This window comes from Rutidosis leptorrhynchoides, chromosome 6, assembly GCF_046630445.1.
Source record: "Rutidosis leptorrhynchoides isolate AG116_Rl617_1_P2 chromosome 6, CSIRO_AGI_Rlap_v1, whole genome shotgun sequence".
NCBI lineage: Eukaryota > Viridiplantae > Streptophyta > Magnoliopsida > Asterales > Asteraceae > Rutidosis > Rutidosis leptorrhynchoides.
Window position 1 is genome coordinate 105832357 of NC_092338.1, and position 21699 is coordinate 105854055.

The window sequence follows — 21699 nt, forward strand, 5'->3', positions numbered from 1 at the left end:
CTTCAAATAACCGTGAATTTTCATTGAGATCAACACAAAAGAAAATCAACACATAAAAGAAACAATTAATTATCTATCCATTACCTATTTTCCACATACAACAACAACAACAATAATAAAATCCAATACCACGTGAGTAGTGTATGGGGGAGGTGAAATGTAGACACTCATTCCCCTATCCGAAAATAAAAACAAGTCATTTCTACACCCAGAGTGAAACACTCGCAAAAGTAGAGAAAGTCATTCATCTCTCTATTCGACGGTTAAAGAGATTGCTTCCGAGTGGACCTCCGACCAGTAAGTAGGAAATTTTTTTATAAAAATAGTAAAATAAAATTGAGACGCCATAAAAATGGTAAAATCAAATTTTCATGGTTTTTAAATCCTGCCTGGAATTCAATTTAGGCTCTAAGCGGCAGTCAAGACGCCAATAAATCGACGCTTGCTATTGACTCAAAAATAGAGCCTATTACCTATTTTCCACATACATAATATATTTATTCAATCGAATTTAATTCGTTTATTCAAGTTATATAAGTTTTTTATACAAAATCCTAAATCCATTTATTGAACAAGTTATATAAGTAATAAAAAATCTTGCTTTCAAAAAAAAAAAAAAAAAAAAGCCAAAGTTATATAAGTTGTTATAGAATACTATTTACTATTCAACTAACACGAGGTGTTTCCAGTTTCACCCAACTCCAATCTGTTACCAAACACACGGAAAAACGCATACTGCCAAAACCTGTTGCTTTTTGAACTGAAATGCGTGGTTGAAATTTGGAAGGTCTCAAGGGTGGTCCAAACATATGATACAAAATTTTCAGTCAGTTGAAATAAAGTCACAAAATCTGTTACTCTTAACACCTTTCAAAAATAGTTATCCAAGCTTAAGTTATGGAGTACGGTTTTATAACAGCAAGCTTTGTTATTGTTCTAGCACTTGCAGTTACACTTCAAGTATACTTCTTCTCTCCAATATCTCCAGACCTACTTGAAATACCTCCTGCAGCCTCATCAAACCTTTTTACCCCAAACAACCACTTACAGGTAACCTTAAATCTTAAATATCAAAAGTTCATGTTGGTTTTAAGTTAGCTTTGTTTAAACGGATAAGGTTTTCCCTGTTCATGTTCAAGTAACCCGGGGAGGGCGAGTACTTTTTTACTACCTAACCTTGTTATCCCATGACACTTTCTGACCATTTCCAACCATTTCACTGGCAACCTCAAGATTTGCTGTTAGTACGGCTTGAATCTGAGACCTCCTATGAGTATATTAGGTCGCCAACACCTAGGTCATCTTGTGAAGTTGTGATGATTTCAAAAGTAGCTTAGTACATTTGGATAATGTAAAAAGCTAAATAAATCCTTTCAAACAAGCTAAACCTAGACGCTCAAGGGGTAATTTCATTAGATAATCGTTTAGGCTTATAGTTTAAGCTTATTAAGCTATAGGTTTATAAGTTCACTTGTACGTTTGTTAAGCTTATTCTTAGGAGCTTATATGTTCTTTTGTAAGGCAACAAGCCAAAAAAACTCGACCATAGCTACAAGAATGAGATAATCTCAACACCCCATTAACTTGTAATGTGTGTTTGATTACAGAAAGTCGTTAAGCTCGGGGACGGAATACTAGACAAACCAGAAGATGTGTGTGTGGACCAAAAGGGGATGCTGTATACAGCCACAAGAGATGGGTGGATCAAAAGATTGCATACAAATGGGACATGGGAAAATTGGAAGAGGGTACATAACAAACATACTTTACTTGGTTTAACATTCACAAAGGCTGGTGATCTTATTGTGTGTGATACTGATCAGGTACTCTTTTAACTCTTTTAGACGTTAAGTTGATTGGGTCAAAACTCGATTTAAAATGAACTACGATGTGATGGTGCAGGGTTTGATTAAGATCGATGAAAACGGTGCAGTGACAGCTTTAGCAACACATATGAATGGTGAACCAATAAGATTTGCAGATGATGTTGTGGAAGCAGGTGATGGAAGCTTATACTTTACTGTTGCCAGCACTAAATTCGGGTTACATAACTGGCACCTTGATATTTTAGAAGCCAAACCCCATGGGCAGCTTCTTAAATATGACCCAACCACAAAGGAAACGTCATTGGTTTTAGATGGACTCGGGTTTGCAAACGGGGTGGACATCTCCGTGGACCAAGAGTTTTTGGTGGTTTGTGAAACATGGAAGTAAGTAAAGATAGCAAATAAACCCAAAATTGGATGTAATCAAGATTGTAAATATTGCTACTCGGGGATTACTCAGTCGGACTTTTTAGAGAGTACTCGGCAACTCGGGAGTACTCAGATGTTGACCAAGTTTGAATTCGGGAGTACTACCGATTTACGAGTAATCCCGAGTTTTGGTCGAGTTTTGGTCGAGTTTTGACTGAATTATGACCATTTTCCGAGTAATTCTGAGTTTTTGCCAAGTCTGACCAATTTTCACCGAGTACTCGCCAAGTTACAAAAGCCGAGAACTCGCTGAGTAATTCCGAGCACTGTTGTAAAAAGCCTTGATTACTCGGATTACTCCTTTTTAGGAATAGTCCATTCCAGTTTTGCAAAATTCCTTGATTTAATTGACCATAGTCGGTTAATGGGACAAAACGGATTTGTTGATCAAAGTAGGTCAAAGTCAAAAGTGGTCAACAATTTGACATGAATCTAAACTAGAATTTTAGAGTTATTGAACAAAATAGACGATTATAATTATGTTTTCAGCCAATTATGTTAAAATTTATGTTTATGGTTTTGTTCTATATTTGCACATAATTTTAAAATATAATATGTAAATGTGTAAAAAAGTCTGATCCGATTAATCCCCGAATTACTCCCCTAATAACGAGTTTTGCTACCTTGATTCCGAGTTCTGCAACACTGGATGTAATGATGTATGTATCTAAACAAGGACCACAAAAACTAATATCAAAGATGAATATCTGTATCAGATTCAGGTGCCTAAAGTACTGGCTAAAGGAAGGCAAGAAAGGTCAAGTTGACATTTTTATCGACAATCTTCCTGGATGTCCAGACAACATTAAACTTGCACCTGATGGGTCATTTTGGGTAGCAATACTTCAGGTAAAATATATGATAAAAGAATGTAAGGATAGGATATAATATTAACATTACTAATGATTATAAGCTAACAAAAAAAGTTACCTGATGCAGTTTACGTCGAGTAGGCTGAACTTTGTGCATTCTTCCAAGGCAATTAAACACGTTTTGGCTACATTTCCAAAGCTGATAGATCAAATTAAAGTGACTGAGAGAAGCGCAATGGCATTGAATGTAGGGAGTGATGGAAGAATTATCAAAAGGTTGGATGATCCTACTGGACAGGTGGTTTCTTTTGTCACATCAGTTCTGGAGTTTGAGGGTGATCTTTACTTGGGAAGCTTAAAAAACAACTTCATAGGCAAGTTACCTATCAAAACTGCAGTATGAAGACTTAACTTCCTACAGACCAGTAAAGAGTCTAGGTGCGATAACTGTATTTTGAAAGTTATGATCTCAAGTTTAAAAGACGAGAACTTTAAGATGTAATGTAAATCATTATGATTAGCAAGATGAATAATACTTGACAAAAACCAGTGAAACAATCTGAAAAAGGAACCCATTTACTGTCTAAGAACATGCATAGCATCATAACAAAAACAGAGAACACTTGAGACTACTGAAGTCTGCTTCTTTTATATGATGACTCTCGATTTACTGTTGATGGTTTGCTATCGTTTCTGTTCTTATTGTTGACGAACTCGGAGAAAGATGGGATAGGTGGCAGCTTTATATCTGTGTAAGTCGTCTGTACAGGACTTGACGCAGCATTTCCGGGATCTTTCTCATTCGTCATCTTTGTTTCCTGATCTGATACATAAGGGGAAGGACTTGCGGGTCCCACTTCCGTTACATATTTTAAATTAGGACTCTGAATGGTTGCGACAACCCTAGAGTTGAAATCTGTAGCATTGGTTGTTGAAAGCCACCTAACGGTACTAGCAATTTGTGACAAATAAAACGATTTCCCAGTTTTTCCGTATTTTTTGTGGCACTCGTTCTCCAAGAACGTGGAAGATGTTTCAGGGTCTATCCTGTAAATAAAGCATAAGCATAAGTACATATTTGTAAATTAGCAACCTGACATTTCATTTTCAAGCAAATAGAAAGAGGGTAGAACGTAAGCATACGGCACGTTGTAGAGCCGATGTTGCGTCTCATTTAATGCATTGAGCAACCTTTGCTTACAGGACTCTCTCAGGGTACCATATATAGCATTTTTGTCTAGTTTATGGGTCTGAAAATAAGTCAAATATTAGGATAGACACTTCTAGAGTGTTCAAGAGATTAAAAAAAAAGAAGGTTGTTAAAACACAGATATTAGTCGAGAAAGACGTCATATATGATTTAATTTATTAATCCCTTTATATAAACTACCTGTTTATCTGTATCTTTATTCTGATAGTATTTCTCTTCTGCTCGTTGCAACAACTCTAGCTTGTCACTAATTCTTGATTTAGACGGTAAGGCTGACTGTGTAAGACCTTCCACAAGATCGACGCCATCTGGAAGTAAATAATTAAACTTAAGAAACACAAACTAACAACGTCGATAAACAAATTATCAATTATAAGCATGAGACGATCTACAATAAATACTCAAGTCATACAATATAGACACAAAAAGTTTACCATCGTCATCAGATATATCATCCTCTGAAGCAATTGCTTCCTCGTCACGAGACCAATATTCAGAGAAGTCTACTTCATCAGCCGGATTTGAGGAGCTGAAAAATAAAAAGCATGCATCAGCGCATGATAATGATACATAAAAATATAAAAATAAAATAGCTTTTAAAAACAGAACTGTTGTTACCTGCTCATGAATATCTGTGAGGATCCAATTCTACTACGAAGGGAACACATAGCCTTAAGCTCCTCCAAGTACTTCGCCACTAAATTCGGATCTTTGCATGAATCACATGATTTCTTACACAATAACGTTGATACCTACTTCCCGTGAGTGATATGTAAGAGTTTGCCATACACGGATATTATATAAATGGAGATATACAACTTGGATTTAGCTACCTGTTCCCCAAAACCGTCAAGGATCTTTTTCCTACGACAACAGGATGTTTCACAATACTCGACCATCTGTAATTATGAAACAAAAGCACTTGAACTTTAATATCATAATTTATAGGTTAACTCTATAAATAAGTACAAGCTTACCAAAACAAAGTCAGCAATTGACTTCTTTGGTGACCCGTCTTGCAAACTTGACTGCAGCTTCTTGCTCTCCTCTTTATTCAATATAAATTGCTGCAAGAATCTTACTTTTTAGTGATATCTTGAGAAGTCAAATGAATTACAAAAAACGTGGCAACATAGCACTCAAACCATTTTCTTGCAGTCATCTATTCCGTAGTAGAGAACACTTCTAGAAGGCTGCTGATCACGACCAGCTCTACCCGATTCTTGATAAAAAGAAACCATTGATTTAGGAATATTGAAATGACAAACGATTCTAACATCCTTCCGATCAATACCCTAATATCAGTGAGTCTGACTGTTACCCAACAACATTTGGAGGAATAATTACAAAAAAATAAAAAAAAAAATAAAAAAAAAAAAAAATAATAATAATAATAATAATAATAATAATAATAATAATAATAATAAAAAAAATGTTGTATTATAACAAGAGTATAATACCATCCTGAAGGCATAGCACTCATTAGATTAAGATGCACCAAAATTTCTCCACTCCAGTAACCAGCAAGAAGAAAAAAAAAAAAAATGTTCATATATGAATGGAAACTTCTGCTTATCTGTTTGTTTTAACTGTAGCATAACAATAATATGGTAACGACAATTTAATAACCGTACCCAAAAGCAACTGTAGCCACTACAACTTGTGTCTTAGCTGAAAGCCAATCATCCAAAACAGAGGTCCGCAATTTATTGTTCAAGCCAGCATGATATGCTGAAAGAAAATGAAGAAACAAAAAACATGTCTGTTGGGAGCACCTCAAGATTAAGTCAACAAAAGATATGCAAGAAAGTAGGTACCAGCACACGAAATGCCACTCTTAGCTAAATGAGAAGCCAAGTGATCACATGTTGTACGTTCAAGGCAGTAAACAATCCCACAGACATCTCCACAAGATTTGATTAGATCAGCCAGATCAACATACAGGTCAGTTAGAAGGTCTTTAAATCGAACTGCCGAACATCATTAGCATAGTAAAGTCAGTGGCATAAATTCCAACGGAAGAAAATAGCAAATTTTTCTAGATGGTGCTCAGTGAACTGTTGAAGAATTACGAATACGAATTGCAAAATAAGCTAGAGAAAAATAATGGTCAGTTTAAAGTGATCATTGAGACCATAGTTCTAAAGTTTTAACAAGATAGCACAACAAATACAATTTTCATTCAATGGTTATCTCATTAGGAAAAAAAAGAGAAATAAATAAAGGTGGCCATGTATTGTCTGATGGGTAAAAAATGGAAATGATACAAATAAGAATTACTAAAATTCAAGAACAACCAAACTATCCAATTTACCTGACCTTCATAATATATATTTGGGCGATTAAATGATGATTTCAGAACTAGGGGGTCCTCCATATTCAAGGACTCTATCACATCAGCTTGAACCCTACATAAAGAATGTTTTTTAGGAGATAGTCTGCAGTAACCCTTTTTGCTCATAAGATAAGTAAGAAAGCGTTGGTGGGATCGGCGGGATGATGATGAGTATATTGTAGAAATACAGCACATAAATTACTAAGATTCATCATTGAGTTGGGGTTGCAGCAAATGTAGTCTAACCAAAAGTAGTCCGCATCGACAACTTATGTTTCATAAAGATAACAACTGTTACGCATATAATTCATATTATGTAAAATACAAGATAAATTATTAGTATGTCAATAAACCTTATAACACCAACCTCATTAGAATTTAAAATTATGACTATAAAAAGAACAACGAATTACACAGATTTTGGAACGGTTGACTTGGATGTAAATGTGTAGTGACAAGAGTTGAGATAGGGAAAATTAAAATGAGAAATTCAAGGACTAAAAGCTATATCATTATTCCAAGTACAGAAAGGTAAATGGTAAAAGTAGAACAACTCACTTAGGAACAGCAGTAGCAGTCAATGCTAATATTGGAATGTCTGGCAAACGCTTCCTCAAAGATGCTAAGTTTCGGTAGCTAGGCCTGCATCATGGATACATTTGAATCAAGCAGCATAAAAAACCAACACTGATGCACCATTCAGAATAGCAGGGAAAAAAACTATCGAAAAATTACCTAAAATCGTGTCCCCATGTTGAGATGCAATGTGCCTAAAATATCGGGAAAACAAATAGATAACTCACTGATGGACCAATCAAAAATATTGCCTACAATTGAACGTAATAAGTTCAAACCTCGTCAATTGCAATCAGATTCAACAATCCTCTAGAGTGAATTTTTATCAGCTTAGACATAAATCCTGCTGTTGCAATCAATTCTGGTGTGACATAGAGCAACCTCAATCTTGGATTTCCAGATTCTAGTTCTTCATGTATCTAAACACGTCACCAACAGAAATTTCAGATGATAGTTCACATCATAATCCATAAATCGTTGAGGTTCACAACATAAATCTAAAAAGGAAGACATTACTTTATTCCTAACTTGTGCAGTCTGAGTTGATGACAAATATTCGGCAGCCACCCCTTTCTTCTTCAATTCCATAACTTGATTTTCCTAATCCAAAGTAACAACATAAACTAACAAAACTTCAGCCTTCAGTATCATTTTCACAAAGGAGAATCTAACCAACCAAATACGCAAACTCACCATCAACGCTGTTATCACGAAAAAACAATGCAATCAATCAAGTCAAACCCTAGCATTGAAAGCAAAATCAAAAACATTATGTAGTAGTACAAGCTTCAATTTCAATAAAGCATATAAAATTACAACCGAACGATCAAGTCACCTATTAAAGGAGAAACAACAAGCACAATTCCCGGTTTCGACAACGCAGGTATTTGATAACAAATTGACTTCCCGCCACCAGTTGGCATCAAACAGAAACAATCTCTACCTGCATAACACAAAAACTCACCCAATTTAACTTTATACATGTTTAAAATCTACTAATTTCACAAATTCAACTAACCTATGAATGAATATATATTATATAAACACACGTAATCACGAGTAAAATAAAACCTGATAAAACAGCTTCAATGGCTGCCAATTGCGTTCCGCGATACTCGGAATGACCAAAATGCCATCTGAGAAGCTTCGTTAGGGCTTCTTTACCGGATATTTTCTTATCACCGGAGATAGTTTTCGCAGGTAGTAAGGCCTTCTTCATTATCACTGTCGGAATAAGATTGAATTTGTGGATTTATTATTATAATATGTTGTATAAAATTCAGCGATAGATTGTAACAATAACTGCAATGCGTTTTATTATGCGTAGAGAAACCTGAAATCAAGGTCTTCGTCGCCGGAGATACGAATGAAATCGGGAAAGGTAGTCAGGTGGTAGTTTTCCGGTACGTAAGGGTTTTGCTCGACAGTCAGCTAGTTACAAAAAAGATATAAAAATGGCAAAAATGGTCCCTGTTGTGTGATATGAATTGGTTATTATTGTACACAAATAGTCCCTGTAAATAAGATACTTTACAGTAACGGTCCCTGTGAATATAGTAAGGAGTATATATTGTACATAAATGGTCCCTGTAAATAAGGTATTTACATATTAACTGATAGACAAAAGTTATGCATAGTACAAGGGGCAATTTTCACTTTTTACCTTTTTTTTTTATTTTAACTAATTTACATATTAACTAACAGACAAAATTTATGAATAGTACAAGAGTCATTTTCGACTTTTCATCTTTTTTTTAAAAAAATTTTAACTAAATTTCATTTTACCAACAAAGGCCCCCACATTTTTTTGAAAAATTCAAATCGACCCCCCAAACAGGGGGTAAAGTGTCAAATAACCATTTTCATAAAAAAAATCTTAAATAAACTCCACCCAAATATTCAACGGGTCATATCTTCTCGCTCGCAACGAGTTAAATTTTTCCGACACCATCATTAAACTCGAAATAATTTTAGGAACACAATGTCACTAGCTATACGTAAAACGGACGTTTTTTAAAAAACACTAAATATTTGGGGTACTTTTCATACACGTTGATTTTGCGTTAAATTTTTAAAAGTCGACAATTCCATAGCAAAACGCGGAGATGCACATATATTGTTAATTTAAAATAACATTTAAATCTCTCACGGGTTATACCTTTTAGATCGACTCGAGTTGCGCTTCAACGATATCATCGTTAGCCACAAAATAATTTTACTAAACGCAATAAAATACATTAAAAATCGAACCCCCGGCGCGAAGCGAGGTTTCAATAACTAGTTATAGACATAATACCAAGTTTTATTCCACTCATGTTTTTATGACACATAGCTTACAAAAAGGAACTTTAAAGATACATGACATCATCTTAGTCAAAACATAACACTACTTCATGTTAATTAGAAGATGTGAGAATAGTAATGAGGGAAATTAGATGAGGAAAACGAGCAACGAGTTGAGAACGTTTAGCCAGCACAAAATCATCAGGCTCGAAAGCGGGTGCAACAGTTGTTCCCACCAAGGAAAAGTGCTTCTCTGAATCCCTTGGTGCATTTTTCTTAACTTTATTGTTCGTTAATAAGTCATAATCTCTAGTCGGAAATGCACCAAACCACACATCTGGTGGCACTGTATACTGCAACCGCATGTTATCTAAAATATCATGTCCCATGCATGTTACCTTGACGCTCCCATTTATATCGTGGATTTCAAGTATCTGTTACACAAGTTAGTATTATCGCCAATGATAACAATATTACCAAAAAAAGGTATCGTATGATATGATATTAATACCGTAATAGGTTCACCCAAATAAAAGTGCCATGTTTCTGCACTTGGTATACGGTGTAGATTCGATACATTCCCAGATGGAAGGAAAAAGTATATTGCTGTACTGATAGGACGATCAACCTCGACTGTTCAACATAAATCAATCATATTAATTTAAAGATTGTGTAACATGAGTACGTGAATATTTAATATCAGTTATAGCATACTTGAATCAAAATATAACATTGTTTTTGGAGACGGCCTGGTCCGACTAACTTATAAGTTTGAAATTAACATTTGTCAGCTAATTGTTTATTTTTACAAGACATAATCACATTCGAAAAGAGTAAAACGGACCTTCTGGGGCCCCACAGACCGATCCTACGGTGAACATGGAAAAGGAAAATCATGTAACTCGTGGTTAAAGAGACATGTGGTTGAGATTCAACTAATGACCCCCGTGTTATGTGTTAGTGCATAAACGTAAGCCCTCGTTCATTTGGAGTACGAACGAAATCAAAGTTGTACTGTTAGAGTCCATCCTTACGGATAAGAGATACATCCGTACGGATAGAATTTTGTCGCACTGATATGTTACATCCGTACGGATGAAGAACGCATCCGTACGGATACATCTGCAGGCTCTATAAATAGGTGATTTCGGGTTCATTATCAAGGTTACGAACCCTAACACCTCTTAGCCGATTCCAGTCGTTCATTAGCAAACCCTAATCGGTTCCAAGTCGTTCCAAGTCAATTTTTCAAGATAATTGATCAATCAATCAAGTGTTTTTTACTAAAAACACTATATCGAGGATTCCGAACTCCATATAGCAATATACGATTGTTTAATTCTGTTTAAACGATCCTACATTATGATGCATGTGTCCCAACTACTAGGCTACTATCTAATATGTTAGATATTGAGTATTTCTTATTTAAATAATACTCGTAAGAATAAGTATATATGTTACATGCTTATATTTTAAGGAGGAGAGCATTTTCAATGACAATAATCTCAAACACCTTTTTATAATGAATTGTTATAAACTTAAACTATTAATTATTAAAGATGCCAAATTTGACCAACTTACATCTGGAGGGTAGTTGAGAAGTTGTAAGATTGACTGAATAATCTCTAAAAGTCTCTGTGAAAAATCCACCTTCTGCATTTGGCATCAGATTCAACTTTGTTATGATTTCTGATGCTGTTAGATCCATCTTGTTACGGTGCACAGACTCAACACCAGAAACTAAATACACAATAAACAGAGAAAGCTTGAATGCTAAACTGAGAGCAGCCATTTTCTGTTCTAAAAGGGAAATTTGTACAAGTATTTATAGTTAATTTAGGCCCAAGAATAACCAGCGAGGGGCTTTTTTATTGCAACGTTGACTTTGAATAATTCATGCCTATGTGGGAAGAAAAAAAAAAAAACTGAGTTTAACTTTCAAACAGTCTGTTAGTGTTGATTTGGTTCTTGAGTCGAATCTAGATGCTTTAAAGTTCAAACTATGATGAAAAAATTGTTTGTTAATGTAGAAAAGGTCTTTCTAAAGTAAAAATAATAACTCTCAGTTGTTGCTTATTAAGTGATTTGTCTCTTTTCTACTTTAGAAAAAAAAAAAAAAAGTTACTTGTCTCTGTAATTTTTACTTGAAGTGTTTCAAAAGTGAGGTCATTCTACATTTTTAACTAGTCCTTAGATAATTGCTTATTGAGTTATTTATTTAATATTTAATACTCCGTACTACACATAGTAAAACACATGGGAAATGTGGTCGTTTAACGACAATAGTACCAAGCCCCTTTCACACTTGATTTTACATTCCCCCTCAACTATCACCGAGTTACACAAATTACACAGGGGTTAAAACGTAAATTCGCTAAATTAAAATACAAATTTCACCCAAAAACTTCGACAGCCCGTATCTTCTTCCTCGGTCCGAGTTAAATTTCACCGACCACACCGTTAAACTCGAAATATTTTTATGAACAAAACAAGACTAACTACAATCGAAACGGACACTTTTTAAAAAACGCTAAACACAATGACAGCTCGTATCTTCCCGTTCGCCGCAAGTTAAATTTCTTCGACAGCAGCGTCATACTCGAAATAATTTTATGAACAAAACGTAAAAAAACCCGCTCGAAAATGACACTTTTTAAAAAACGCTAAACACGACAGCCCGTATCTTCCTCATCGCCGCGAGTTAAATTTTTTCGCCAGCACCGTTAGACTTGAAATAATTTTTTCATCAAAACGAAACTAACTACGTTCGAACCGGACAGATTTCAAAAAACACTGAAGACGACGACACCTCAACGTCGCTTAACACATGACCCGTTTTCTCTTCTGTAAATACATAAAGCTACGTTAAATATGAACACGCAGGCCGAACGCCCCGCCGCATCGCGCGGGCCTGATCCGGACTAGTTTTAATGAATTGGATAAAGTAAAACTACTGGACACTATAACATAAAATGAAGAAAAAAAATGGACTGAGATACTACAAATGGTGTAGTAAAATTAAGTTTCATTTTGATTTTTCAGTTTTGCAGGCCTCATAAAATATACTGAATGAGGCGAAACTTTCTTGTCAAGATACAATAATGTCAACCCTCTCCGATTTGAATTAGCAATTTGTTACAAAATAAAGTACACATTTAATTTGTTGAATCATGATTCAACTTATTCAACTTATATCTAATTCTAATTCTAATCTAATCTAATATAAAACTAAAATGAAGATGATAGAAGCAATCAAGTGACTACTATTAGGATTTAGGAGCAACCATAAGTTAAACCTGTATTAAAGCTTTGAAAACCTGAAGAAAAAACCATTGATACACTGATACACATTGTTTGGCCAGCTCAGGTGCTCAACGGCATACACTCTAGGTTTAAACTTATGGAACAACATATATATCCTTATAAAACCAACATACTCATATCATTTTTATATCTTTATACACTTTCTTGTGGTCCAATTCAGTTCCTGAGCTATTTAACGTATGAAGTTCAAGCACTTATAGGTCAAAAATTGAAGCAAACAATTTCTAGACGCTAAATATGTATTGGTCTAGGTTTATTGATGTGATACTTCAAAATATGAAGGTTGATGGTCAGGGCCGGTCCAACGTTTTCTAATGCCCCGGGTGAGCATCCTAAAAAATGCCCTTATAAACAAAAAGACATTTTAGGGGGTTTAAAACGACATCTTGTGTATTTTTAATGCAAAATCTTCAATTAATTTGTCAACATATCTTTCATTATTTACTTCAACGTTATTATTGACAATTTTTAAGATTGTTCTCCCCTTCTTCGAATTTTGCTCACTTTAATTTTAATTCTAGTGATCACGTTCTATTTTTCCACAATTATACTATATTTTTATTTTAATAATATTTATTCAACCTAATGTTTCTTATGTTGTCTCGTTGACAAGAATCACGTGTCCAAATAATTTTACTTATGTTGTCTCGTTAACATGAATGAGGTGCCCAAATAGAAGCAAAAACGAGACACTACAAAAGTGACCCATTTTTAATTGTTATACTCCGTACATGATAAAATATTACTCCACTATGTTTATTATAATAATAATAACTAGTTGTTGAACTCTCGCTTCATGCCGGGGGTTCGGTTTTCAATGTATTTTATTGCGTTTAGTTTGTGAAATTATTTCGTGACTAAAGAATGATGTCGTTGAAGCGCAACTCGAGTCGAACTAAAAGGTATAACCCGTGAAAGATTTAAATGTTATTTTAAATTAACAATATATGTCCATCTCCTCGTTTAGCTATGTAATTATCGACTTTTAAAAATTTAACGCAAAATCAACGTGTATGAAAAGTACCCCAAATTTTTAGCATTTTTTAAAAAGCGCCCGTTTTGCATATAGTTAGTGACATTGTGTTCCTAAAATTATTTCGAGTTTAACGATGGTGTCGAAAAAATTTAACACGTTGCGAGCGAGAAGATATGACCCGTTGAATATTTGGGTGGAGTTTATTTAATATTTTTTATAAAAATGTTTATTTGACACTTTACCCCCTATTTGAGGGGTCGATTGATTTGAATATTTTAAAAAAGTGGGAGTCTTTGTTGGTGCAGTAAAATTTAATTAGAATTTAAAAAAAAAATGAAATAACAAAAATGCTTCTTTTTACTATTCATCATTTTTTGTCTATTAGATAATATAGTAATAGTAATAATAATAGTAATAATAATAATAATAATAATAATAATAATAATAATAATAATAATAATAATAATAATAATAATAATAAGGTGCTCTTGATAAGGTGATCTCTAAGCCTGATGACATTTCTAGTTGGGTCTCTTTGTTGGTGTTACCGCTTTGTACCCTTAAAACCTTTCGGCCACGGAGTAGTCGTGAGTCTAGGTCTTCGATAAAGCGTCGGCATCAGGAAGAGAATATTTCCCGTGCTATTTGCTCTTGGGGGACAGCGGGTGGATGTTTACAGCTTGTGAGGGAGTATTTGACTGAGGATTCTCCTATGTTGTCAGTGGTTGATGATGAGGTCCTTGATTTGGAAGAGCGTAATATTAAGCAGTGTCGTAGGAAGATTTGTGATGGCCATTACACTGCTGCAGCTCGTGTTCTTTCTTCATCAGGCGTTGCTCCTTATAATGACGCCACACTGGCGGACTTGCTGTCTAAGCACCCTTCTTCTATAGCTCCATCCTTGCCTGATATGACGGTTAATCACCTTCACCTCGTTACGACTTCTGCTGTTATTTTGGGCCAGATTAAAAGTTTTCCTCGGGGCACTTCATGTGGTAGGGATGGTTTACGTGCACAACACCTTATGGATTGCTTGGGTGGTGCTGCTGTGGCAGTCTCGGATGAGTTGGTTGGCTCTATTACCGGGGTCGTTAATCTCTTTCTAGCTGGTAGGTGCCCTATGGAATTAGGAGAGTATATAGCTAGTGCTCCCCTCACACCGCTTGTCAAGCCCGGCGGTGGTCTTCGTCCTATAGCTGTGGGTACTGTTTGGCGACGTCTTGTTTCGAAGGTTGGCGCTGCTATGGTTGGCCAGTCTTTGGGAAGTTACTTCGATGGTCTTCAATTTGGTGTTGGTGTTTCTTCAGGTGGTGAGGCAATTCTTCATGCTGTGAATCGGTTGATTGAGGATCGTGGCTCTGATGTTGGCCTCTCTATGTTATTAGTTGATTTTCAAAATGCCTTCAATCTAGTTGATCGTACGGTCATGTTACGTGAAGTTCGCCGCCTTTGTCCGAGCATTTCTTGGTAGGTTGAATTTTGCTACTCTAATCCAGCCAGATTATATTATGGGAACCACACCTTATGGTCTTCTCAGGGGGTGCAACAGGGTGATCCCCTTGGTCCGCTGCTTTTTGCTTTGGTCTTACAACCCTTGGTTTCTAAAATCAGAGATAATTTTGAGGTTTGTCTTCAGGCGTGGTATTTGGATGATGGCACTATTATTGGGGACACTTTGGTGGTGAGGAAGGTTTTGCATTTGATTATGGAGGATGGGCCTCGTTTTGGGCTACATCTCAACGTTGAAAAAACAGAAATTTTCTGGCCTACGGAGGACCCTGACAGCAGGCAAGTATGTGTCTTTCCTCCTAGTATTGCTCGGCCTTTAAATGGTGTTAAGTTGCTAGGGGCCCCCGCAACTTCCGATCTTGGTTTTAGTAGTGAACTGGTGATGCAAAGGGTGACCAAGTCCATTGCGCTTATGGATAAGGTTGCTAAGCTTGATGATCCTCAGTGTGAGTTGTTGTTGCTTAGGGCATGTACGGGAGTTTCTAAACTCTACTTTACCTTGCGTACTTGTCCTCCTAGTATATTTGAGGCGGCTCAACGCGCTTTCGATGGAGCCCTTCGATCTTCCTTGGAGCGTATTGTTACTGCTTCAGGGTCTGGGTTTGGTGATTGGCAGTGGCGGCTTGCCACCTTGCCATTTGCATTTGGAGGGCTTGGTGTTTATTCTGCGGGAGATGTTCGTCATTATGCTTTTCTGGCTTCTCGATTACAGTCTGCTGGGTTGCAGACCAAGCTCTTACGTCATACGGGTATTGTTGGTCTTGGTCGTGCTTTTGAAGATGCATTGGGTCTGTTTAATAATACGGTTGGGTTTGATATTTTAGGTAATCTGAGTGAGGTCGCTGCCCCAATACTCATGAAGAAATTGGCAGATGTTTATTTCACAAAGGTTACTGCTTCTGCAGAATCCACTTTTTCGTTATCTCCCCGACAATCGGCCTTATGGAAATCACAGCAGGGTGATCACACATCTGCTTGGCTAAGGGCAGTCCCTATTTTGGGGTTGGGTCAGACGATGAACGCAAAGACTTACCGATGTGTGTTGTGCTACCGGTTAGGTGTTCCATTGTTCTCTATCTCGACGGCATGCTCTGCCTGTTCAAGGGTTTTTACTGGGGATATTTTCGGGGATCACGCCGTGTCTTGTGCTGGTATGGTGGGTATTAAGCATCGACATAATATTGTTCGGGATTCCCTTGTTGATGTTTGTTATCGCTCTGGGATTTCAGCGAGAAAGGAGGTTGACATTGGGTTGTCTGGAGGGAACGACAGGGCCCTCAGACCTGCAGATGTGTTACTTTATTTCTGGGATTGTAGTCGCGATGTTTGTGTTGACTTGACAGGGTCTTCTCCTTTGACGCAGTCTGGGCTTTCTGACTTTGTCCCTGGACGTGCTGTGGTTGATGCGGCTCGTCGGAAGCGGGTCAAGTACGAATCTAGCTGTCAGGCGATTGGTTATAGTTTCATTCCTTTCTCATTTTCTTCCCTGGGGGAATTAGAGGAGGCTGTTTCTTTGCTAAAGCGGGTTCAGAAGAGTTCGATGGCGCAAGATATTAGTGCCGGTGCTGCTGCTCATATTTTTACTAGGATAAGTTTTGCTATTGCTAGAGGTGTGGGGGCCCAGATTGTCTCTAGGCTTCCCACTAATTTTTTGTAAGTTTTAAAACTTTTAAGTTTTTTATTATTATTATAATAATAATAATAATAATAATAATAATAATAATTAATAATAAAATAATACAGTAATTAATTATCTCACGTGCCGTTCCAATACAAGTGGCTATTACATAGGCCCAAACATATATGTTAGATATATAAAAGCCCATCAGAAGACAAAATGCTGCCCCATTTAATTTGATGCCCTCGACCTAAGCCCATGTCACCCATATGCTTAGCCGGGCCTGTTGATGGTTCAAGTCTGTGGATCGGACAATTGTATATACTCAAAAATTAATGTATACTAGTTAAAGACCCGCGTTTTCGCGAGTTTTATTGAATTTTGATATTTTAAGATAGTCTTTTAGCAGGATATTAGAAATAGACATATAATAGTGTAACTATTAAATTTAAAAAATATAAATAGGAAAATGTTGTTCAAAACCTTGTTAATGACATCAATTTGTTGTTTTGTTTAGCCGTTAAAAAAAAATTGTTGTTTTGTTTAGAATTGGTATTCGACAATCACTTAAGTGAAAATTAGTAGTTAATGAAGTTAATAATGCGATAAGAAGGTTATAACATAATCGCAAATGAGACACATTAATGTTTAGCAAAAATAGATTATAATTTTTTTTCAATTCGAATTACTAATACCATAGATAGTTTTAATAAGAACATACATGTTATTAGTAAATTTAAGTTAAATATTTTTTGGCTACATTTTTTTCTATTGCCATATTTAATAAAAAAGTTATTTCAATTATGTAAGCCCATTTATTGGACCGTTTAATTAGTTGTAAAAAGGACAACTGATTTTAAATTTGTAGCCCAAACAGAAAAGACCAGCGATTACAAAGAGGAAAAAAGACCGGCATGGGTGCTCTCAAATCCTCAACACTAACCATTTGTAAAGACATGGATTTAATCTATAAAAATTAAATAATCAAACATATTTCATAATTGGTTTTGTGATTGTATGTCTATATCAGCACAATTGATCTTCTAAGTATTATTGAAATATTTAGACTATCACTTAAGGTCCTTTAACAAAAATATATCACTACTTAATATCTATATCTTAATAACATAACATTTCAACCTACTGGTAATTTTTGACGTGTATAGCACTTTTGACCCATTTCATACAATTGCTTCTCAACTTGTGCCAAACTCATTACAACTTATTTACGTAGTTATTTACGTCATCATGTAATCATTCATGAACTTCAAGCTTCAACAACAATTGCAGTCATCTTCTTCATCCATATTTAAATCTTTTGAGTTTTGACCTATATATGACATCATGCAATTACTCAAAGATCATCACTTACCCACAAATTTCATTCACTTATTTCTACTAACCATTATACAATTACTAATGACATCAAGCAATTACTCAAAGATCACTTATTCAACAAAGCATAAAGCATAAGAAATAAGCTATTCAAAGGCAAAACAGTTTGCTATTAAACTATTGTATCACAACAATACTACAATCAACCACCGTGTGTAAAAAAAAGTAAGAATAAACGAAGGTACATTGGGAACAAACCTGTGTGCTCTTCGCCAGAGAGTCTATGCTGAACTGCAACTAACAATATCTTCAAATAATAGGATTAATAGCAAACCTGCCACTCTTACAATTAATAATATTATTTTATATTTGTCATTCATACGGAGTACAAACTACCAAGTACATATTGATCCACGATTATACTTTTGAAAATTTGGAGCTTGTAATTCTCTGGATATTTCTATGATACACATAATTGTAGCATAATATAACTCACCTTGAAAAATTCAAGTTTTTTACAGTCACATATTGTTGTGACTAAAAGGTAATCAAAGAACAATGGCTTGTAGTATAATATAGATCGGGTGCGGAGATAAGGATAAGGATCCATAGTTTCGAAATATATTTTCAAGATTCATTAAACAAATTTAAATATGAGTATAATATGACCAGTACTGCCCAATCGGAAGGTGCGCAATTCTCGCACATTTAACTTTGAATGGGTCAAATTAGGCTATGCTCCATCTGTAACTGAAAAATTGAGTATAATATAGGAGTAATACTAGCTGTAAGGAAACAGGTTAATAGTCACCCACAATGTATTTTGTTTCATACAACCTTCTAAATAGCTCTATTTGAAGTATCAAATTGCCACTGTAGTTTTTGTGATCACAATTAGCAAACAAAAGACAAATCAAATAAAAAGATTTGGACAATTTTGTTTTTTATAAACTACTAACTGTTACTATAAACAAATAAAAGTTACCTGTTTGACCCATTATTCCAACTGCCTGGCCCGCCCATATTGCCACTTCTACTTTATACAACAAAAAGGATGAAATATAGTAAAATAACTTGTCCAATTGAGAATGATAATAGATATTATATCGTTAAGTATACACATATCAGGTTGTACCTCTTCAAAGGTTTGTGACGAAGAGCTGGAAGCTATCTTTCTTTACCACCCACAAATACCACTTTTTGCTTTATCAATTCCGAAGCAGAATTCATGTTTTAACATCAAATGAGAAATAGCCGAACAATAATAATTCAAATAATAAAAGGAAGGAGAGTGCTATGAAGAAGACTCCTGCATTTCTCCCTTCAACAGCAGTGGTAATATAGGCATGTCCGCATGTAGGACAAGACAAGATAACAGGTCACCCAGATCATCATTAGTATGACAACTATTTTTAGCAAGCCAAACCTATGAGGTCATAAACTTTCAGGTACACTTGTGGCTATAAACACATTAACAGTAATATGGTCAAACTTGTCAACTCTAAGTTTGTGGTACAAAATTGGTTATTATAGCCACCCGTATCATATAAAATTGCAGCAATAAAAGTTGCAGCCCACAACTTTTGGTCTGAAAAAATTTTAAACTTTTACAATTATAATTAAAGAATTGTGTTAGTGATACTTGATGGCATAAGCCTTAAGACCAACAGTTTTTTTTTATTTTAATATTGCGGTTTGGTTTTCTTAATATATTACGGGGTATATATTATATTTATTACAATAATAATTAAAATCTTTTGGTTTCACCCCATTTGACATCAATGACCTGGTTGAACCCTACCCTTCCTCGTTTAAACAAACTTTTGATTTGAGCAGTTGAAATAAAGAGCAACCCGGATCAACCCACTTATAAGTACTTGTGTTGAAACTGTCACCTCTACTATTCAGAGATAGAGAACGCAGATAGCGTACAAAAGTACATGAACAAACTGTAACAATCTCAATTACTACTTACTTCCTGCCAAAGATTACGTGAACATCATCATGCATTATTGTACGTGCAAGTTCTTCCACTGTATCAGGTAAAGTAGCACTAAACAATGAACGGATAATTGAGGGGTTTGAGCATGCTATGATAGGTGCATCAACCTGCTTTAGTAAACCAAGCTCGAATAGCTTACCAGATTATCCTGTACAAAGTATTTAACCCTGCAGACATAAAAAAAACAATATGTTGGACGAAATTCATTATAATAAAATGTCTTTAGTTCCCTTAATTGAATCAGACTTACTCACAAATAAAGAGTGTCCATATTCCAAACAGAATATAAATACAAGATTAGGTAACAACCGGCTTAGATCAAGCTTCCTTTTAGTGATGGCAAACTTTAAGCGAAGTGGTGTACATATGAGTATACCACAAGTTAGTTCAGAGAACTCGCCAGTTTTAGAGAGCTGCTTAGTCATCATCTTTATATAAAAGTTCTTTCCTTTAGCTAATTTCTTACATTCTCTATAGGTCTGAGAGGCTAGCTCTCATGTAGGGCATATAATAACAGCACGAAAAACCTCGTATATCAGCACGCTGATATCACCTAAGAAAATCTCATCAGATAATCGCATGGTTCCAACATTCAGAATCATTATCAAATGCTATAGGCGGCGAAAAAGAGAAAGGTAGCTCGTGTAAGAGGCTAACACAACTTGCTAAATACTACAATACAGATGGTTACTATAAGTCTATAATAGTATAACATTTACTATTACAAGTGATGAAGTTAGAAAAAGTATGTGGCTCATCTAAGGAAAAAGCTTTTCAATCCAAACCAGTTAATCAGTTACCTGACCCACCAATTTGGTTGTCACTACTAATACTAATAAGTATCTATGAGAAGCAACGAAAATCGCAGACATCCACATCGGGGATATTTTCAAACCCAAACTTCTTAGTCCATATGGATAATCTGCAACACGAAGCGGAAGAATTTTTACATTCAGAGAAGCTACTAATAGGATTCAGACAACGCAACTGAAGCTGATTCTATGATATGTTCACCTTCGCCACTATGCAAATATTAATTCAAACTTCCTAAAGAGAGCTATATCATCGACATGAATATTAGGCAAGTCAGTAAGTTTAAACCCTTCTACCAAACTTCTTTCATTATTATGACTTAACAATATTCATTAACTTTACATCGATAATATAAAAATGCTAAACGATTTCACTATAACATTCATTCACCATGAGATTATAAAAAAAAAAAAAATACAAATTTAAATAATGTTCTGATAATTTACCGTTGCCATCTTCTATCTACGATCGGTCTGTTGATCCTTTTTTTGTTTAATAGACGAATCTTCCTTCAATTTTCAAGTGAAACTACACGAACCTTTGATTGACAGCATACAATTGGGACGATTTAGGATTATCGTGAGACATAATTGGGGAAGAATTTGATGCGGTGAGTTTGTGGAGTAATGAACAAAAACCCCTCAATTTCAG

General features: G+C 35.3%; 3 protein-coding genes and 1 long non-coding RNA gene across 4 annotated transcripts; 1 reads left to right on the plus strand and 3 right to left on the minus strand.

The window, feature by feature from the left end:
- Window positions 1-816: 816 nt before the first annotated feature.
- Window positions 817-3638, plus strand: LOC139851954 (protein STRICTOSIDINE SYNTHASE-LIKE 5-like). Its single transcript, XM_071841150.1, has 5 exons — window positions 817-1050; window positions 1608-1823; window positions 1903-2210; window positions 2972-3104; window positions 3195-3638. Exons 1-5 carry the CDS (start codon window positions 898-900, stop codon window positions 3468-3470), a joined length of 1086 nt encoding a protein of 361 aa, XP_071697251.1. The 5' UTR covers window positions 817-897; the 3' UTR covers window positions 3471-3638.
- On the minus strand, window positions 3190-8587 carry LOC139851955 (ATP-dependent DNA helicase Q-like 3). Its single transcript, XM_071841151.1, has 20 exons — window positions 8522-8587; window positions 8260-8412; window positions 8024-8131; window positions 7882-7889; window positions 7705-7788; window positions 7467-7607; window positions 7348-7382; window positions 7171-7254; window positions 6597-6685; window positions 6095-6247; window positions 5912-6008; window positions 5738-5741; window positions 5423-5572; window positions 5255-5344; window positions 5111-5176; window positions 4896-5029; window positions 4712-4806; window positions 4458-4585; window positions 4211-4317; window positions 3190-4114 (listed from the first exon to the last, which is right to left on the minus strand). The coding sequence occupies exons 2-20, from the start codon at window positions 8405-8407 to the stop codon at window positions 3697-3699; spliced, it is 2139 nt and encodes a 712-aa protein (XP_071697252.1). The 5' UTR covers window positions 8408-8412; window positions 8522-8587; the 3' UTR covers window positions 3190-3696.
- A 997-nt stretch (window positions 8588-9584) lies between these two features.
- On the minus strand, window positions 9585-11263 carry LOC139853938 (uncharacterized). Its single transcript, XM_071843274.1, has 3 exons — window positions 11053-11263; window positions 9983-10104; window positions 9585-9905 (listed from the first exon to the last, which is right to left on the minus strand). Exons 1-3 carry the CDS (start codon window positions 11261-11263, stop codon window positions 9585-9587), a joined length of 654 nt encoding a protein of 217 aa, XP_071699375.1.
- Window positions 11264-18679: 7416 nt separating this feature from the next.
- Window positions 18680-21699, minus strand: LOC139851547 (uncharacterized). Its single transcript, XR_011760649.1, has 3 exons — window positions 21495-21699; window positions 20209-20402; window positions 18680-19436 (listed from the first exon to the last, which is right to left on the minus strand). It is a non-coding gene; the product is annotated as an uncharacterized lncRNA (long non-coding RNA).

Bases quoted from the DNA above. Each gene is read 5' to 3' on its own strand.
- LOC139851954 (XM_071841150.1), top strand. From the start codon at position 898: ATGGAGTACGGTTTTATAACAGCAAGCTTTGTTATTGTTCTAGCACTT. The intron at 1,051-1,607 runs GTAACCTTAAAT...GTTTGATTACAG, and splicing joins CCCCAAACAACCACTTACAG to AAAGTCGTTAAGCTCGGGGA. The intron at 3,105-3,194 runs GTAAAATATATG...TACCTGATGCAG, and splicing joins TTTGGGTAGCAATACTTCAG to TTTACGTCGAGTAGGCTGAA.
- LOC139851955 (XM_071841151.1), bottom strand. From the start codon at position 8,407: ATGAAGAAGGCCTTACTACCTGCGAAAACTATCTCCGGTGATAAGAAA. The intron at 7,383-7,466 runs GTTTGAACTTAT...CCGATATTTTAG, and splicing joins ATCTGATTGCAATTGACGAG to GCACATTGCATCTCAACATG. The intron at 4,807-4,895 runs GTAACAACAGTT...TTTATTTTTCAG, and splicing joins TCACAGATATTCATGAGCAG to CTCCTCAAATCCGGCTGATG.
- LOC139853938 (XM_071843274.1), bottom strand. From the start codon at position 11,263: ATGGCTGCTCTCAGTTTAGCATTCAAGCTTTCTCTGTTTATTGTGTAT. The intron at 10,105-11,052 runs GTAAGTTGGTCA...TATGTTGAACAG, and splicing joins TTCTCAACTACCCTCCAGAT to TCGAGGTTGATCGTCCTATC. The intron at 9,906-9,982 runs GTATTAATATCA...CTTGTGTAACAG, and splicing joins ATTTGGGTGAACCTATTACG to ATACTTGAAATCCACGATAT.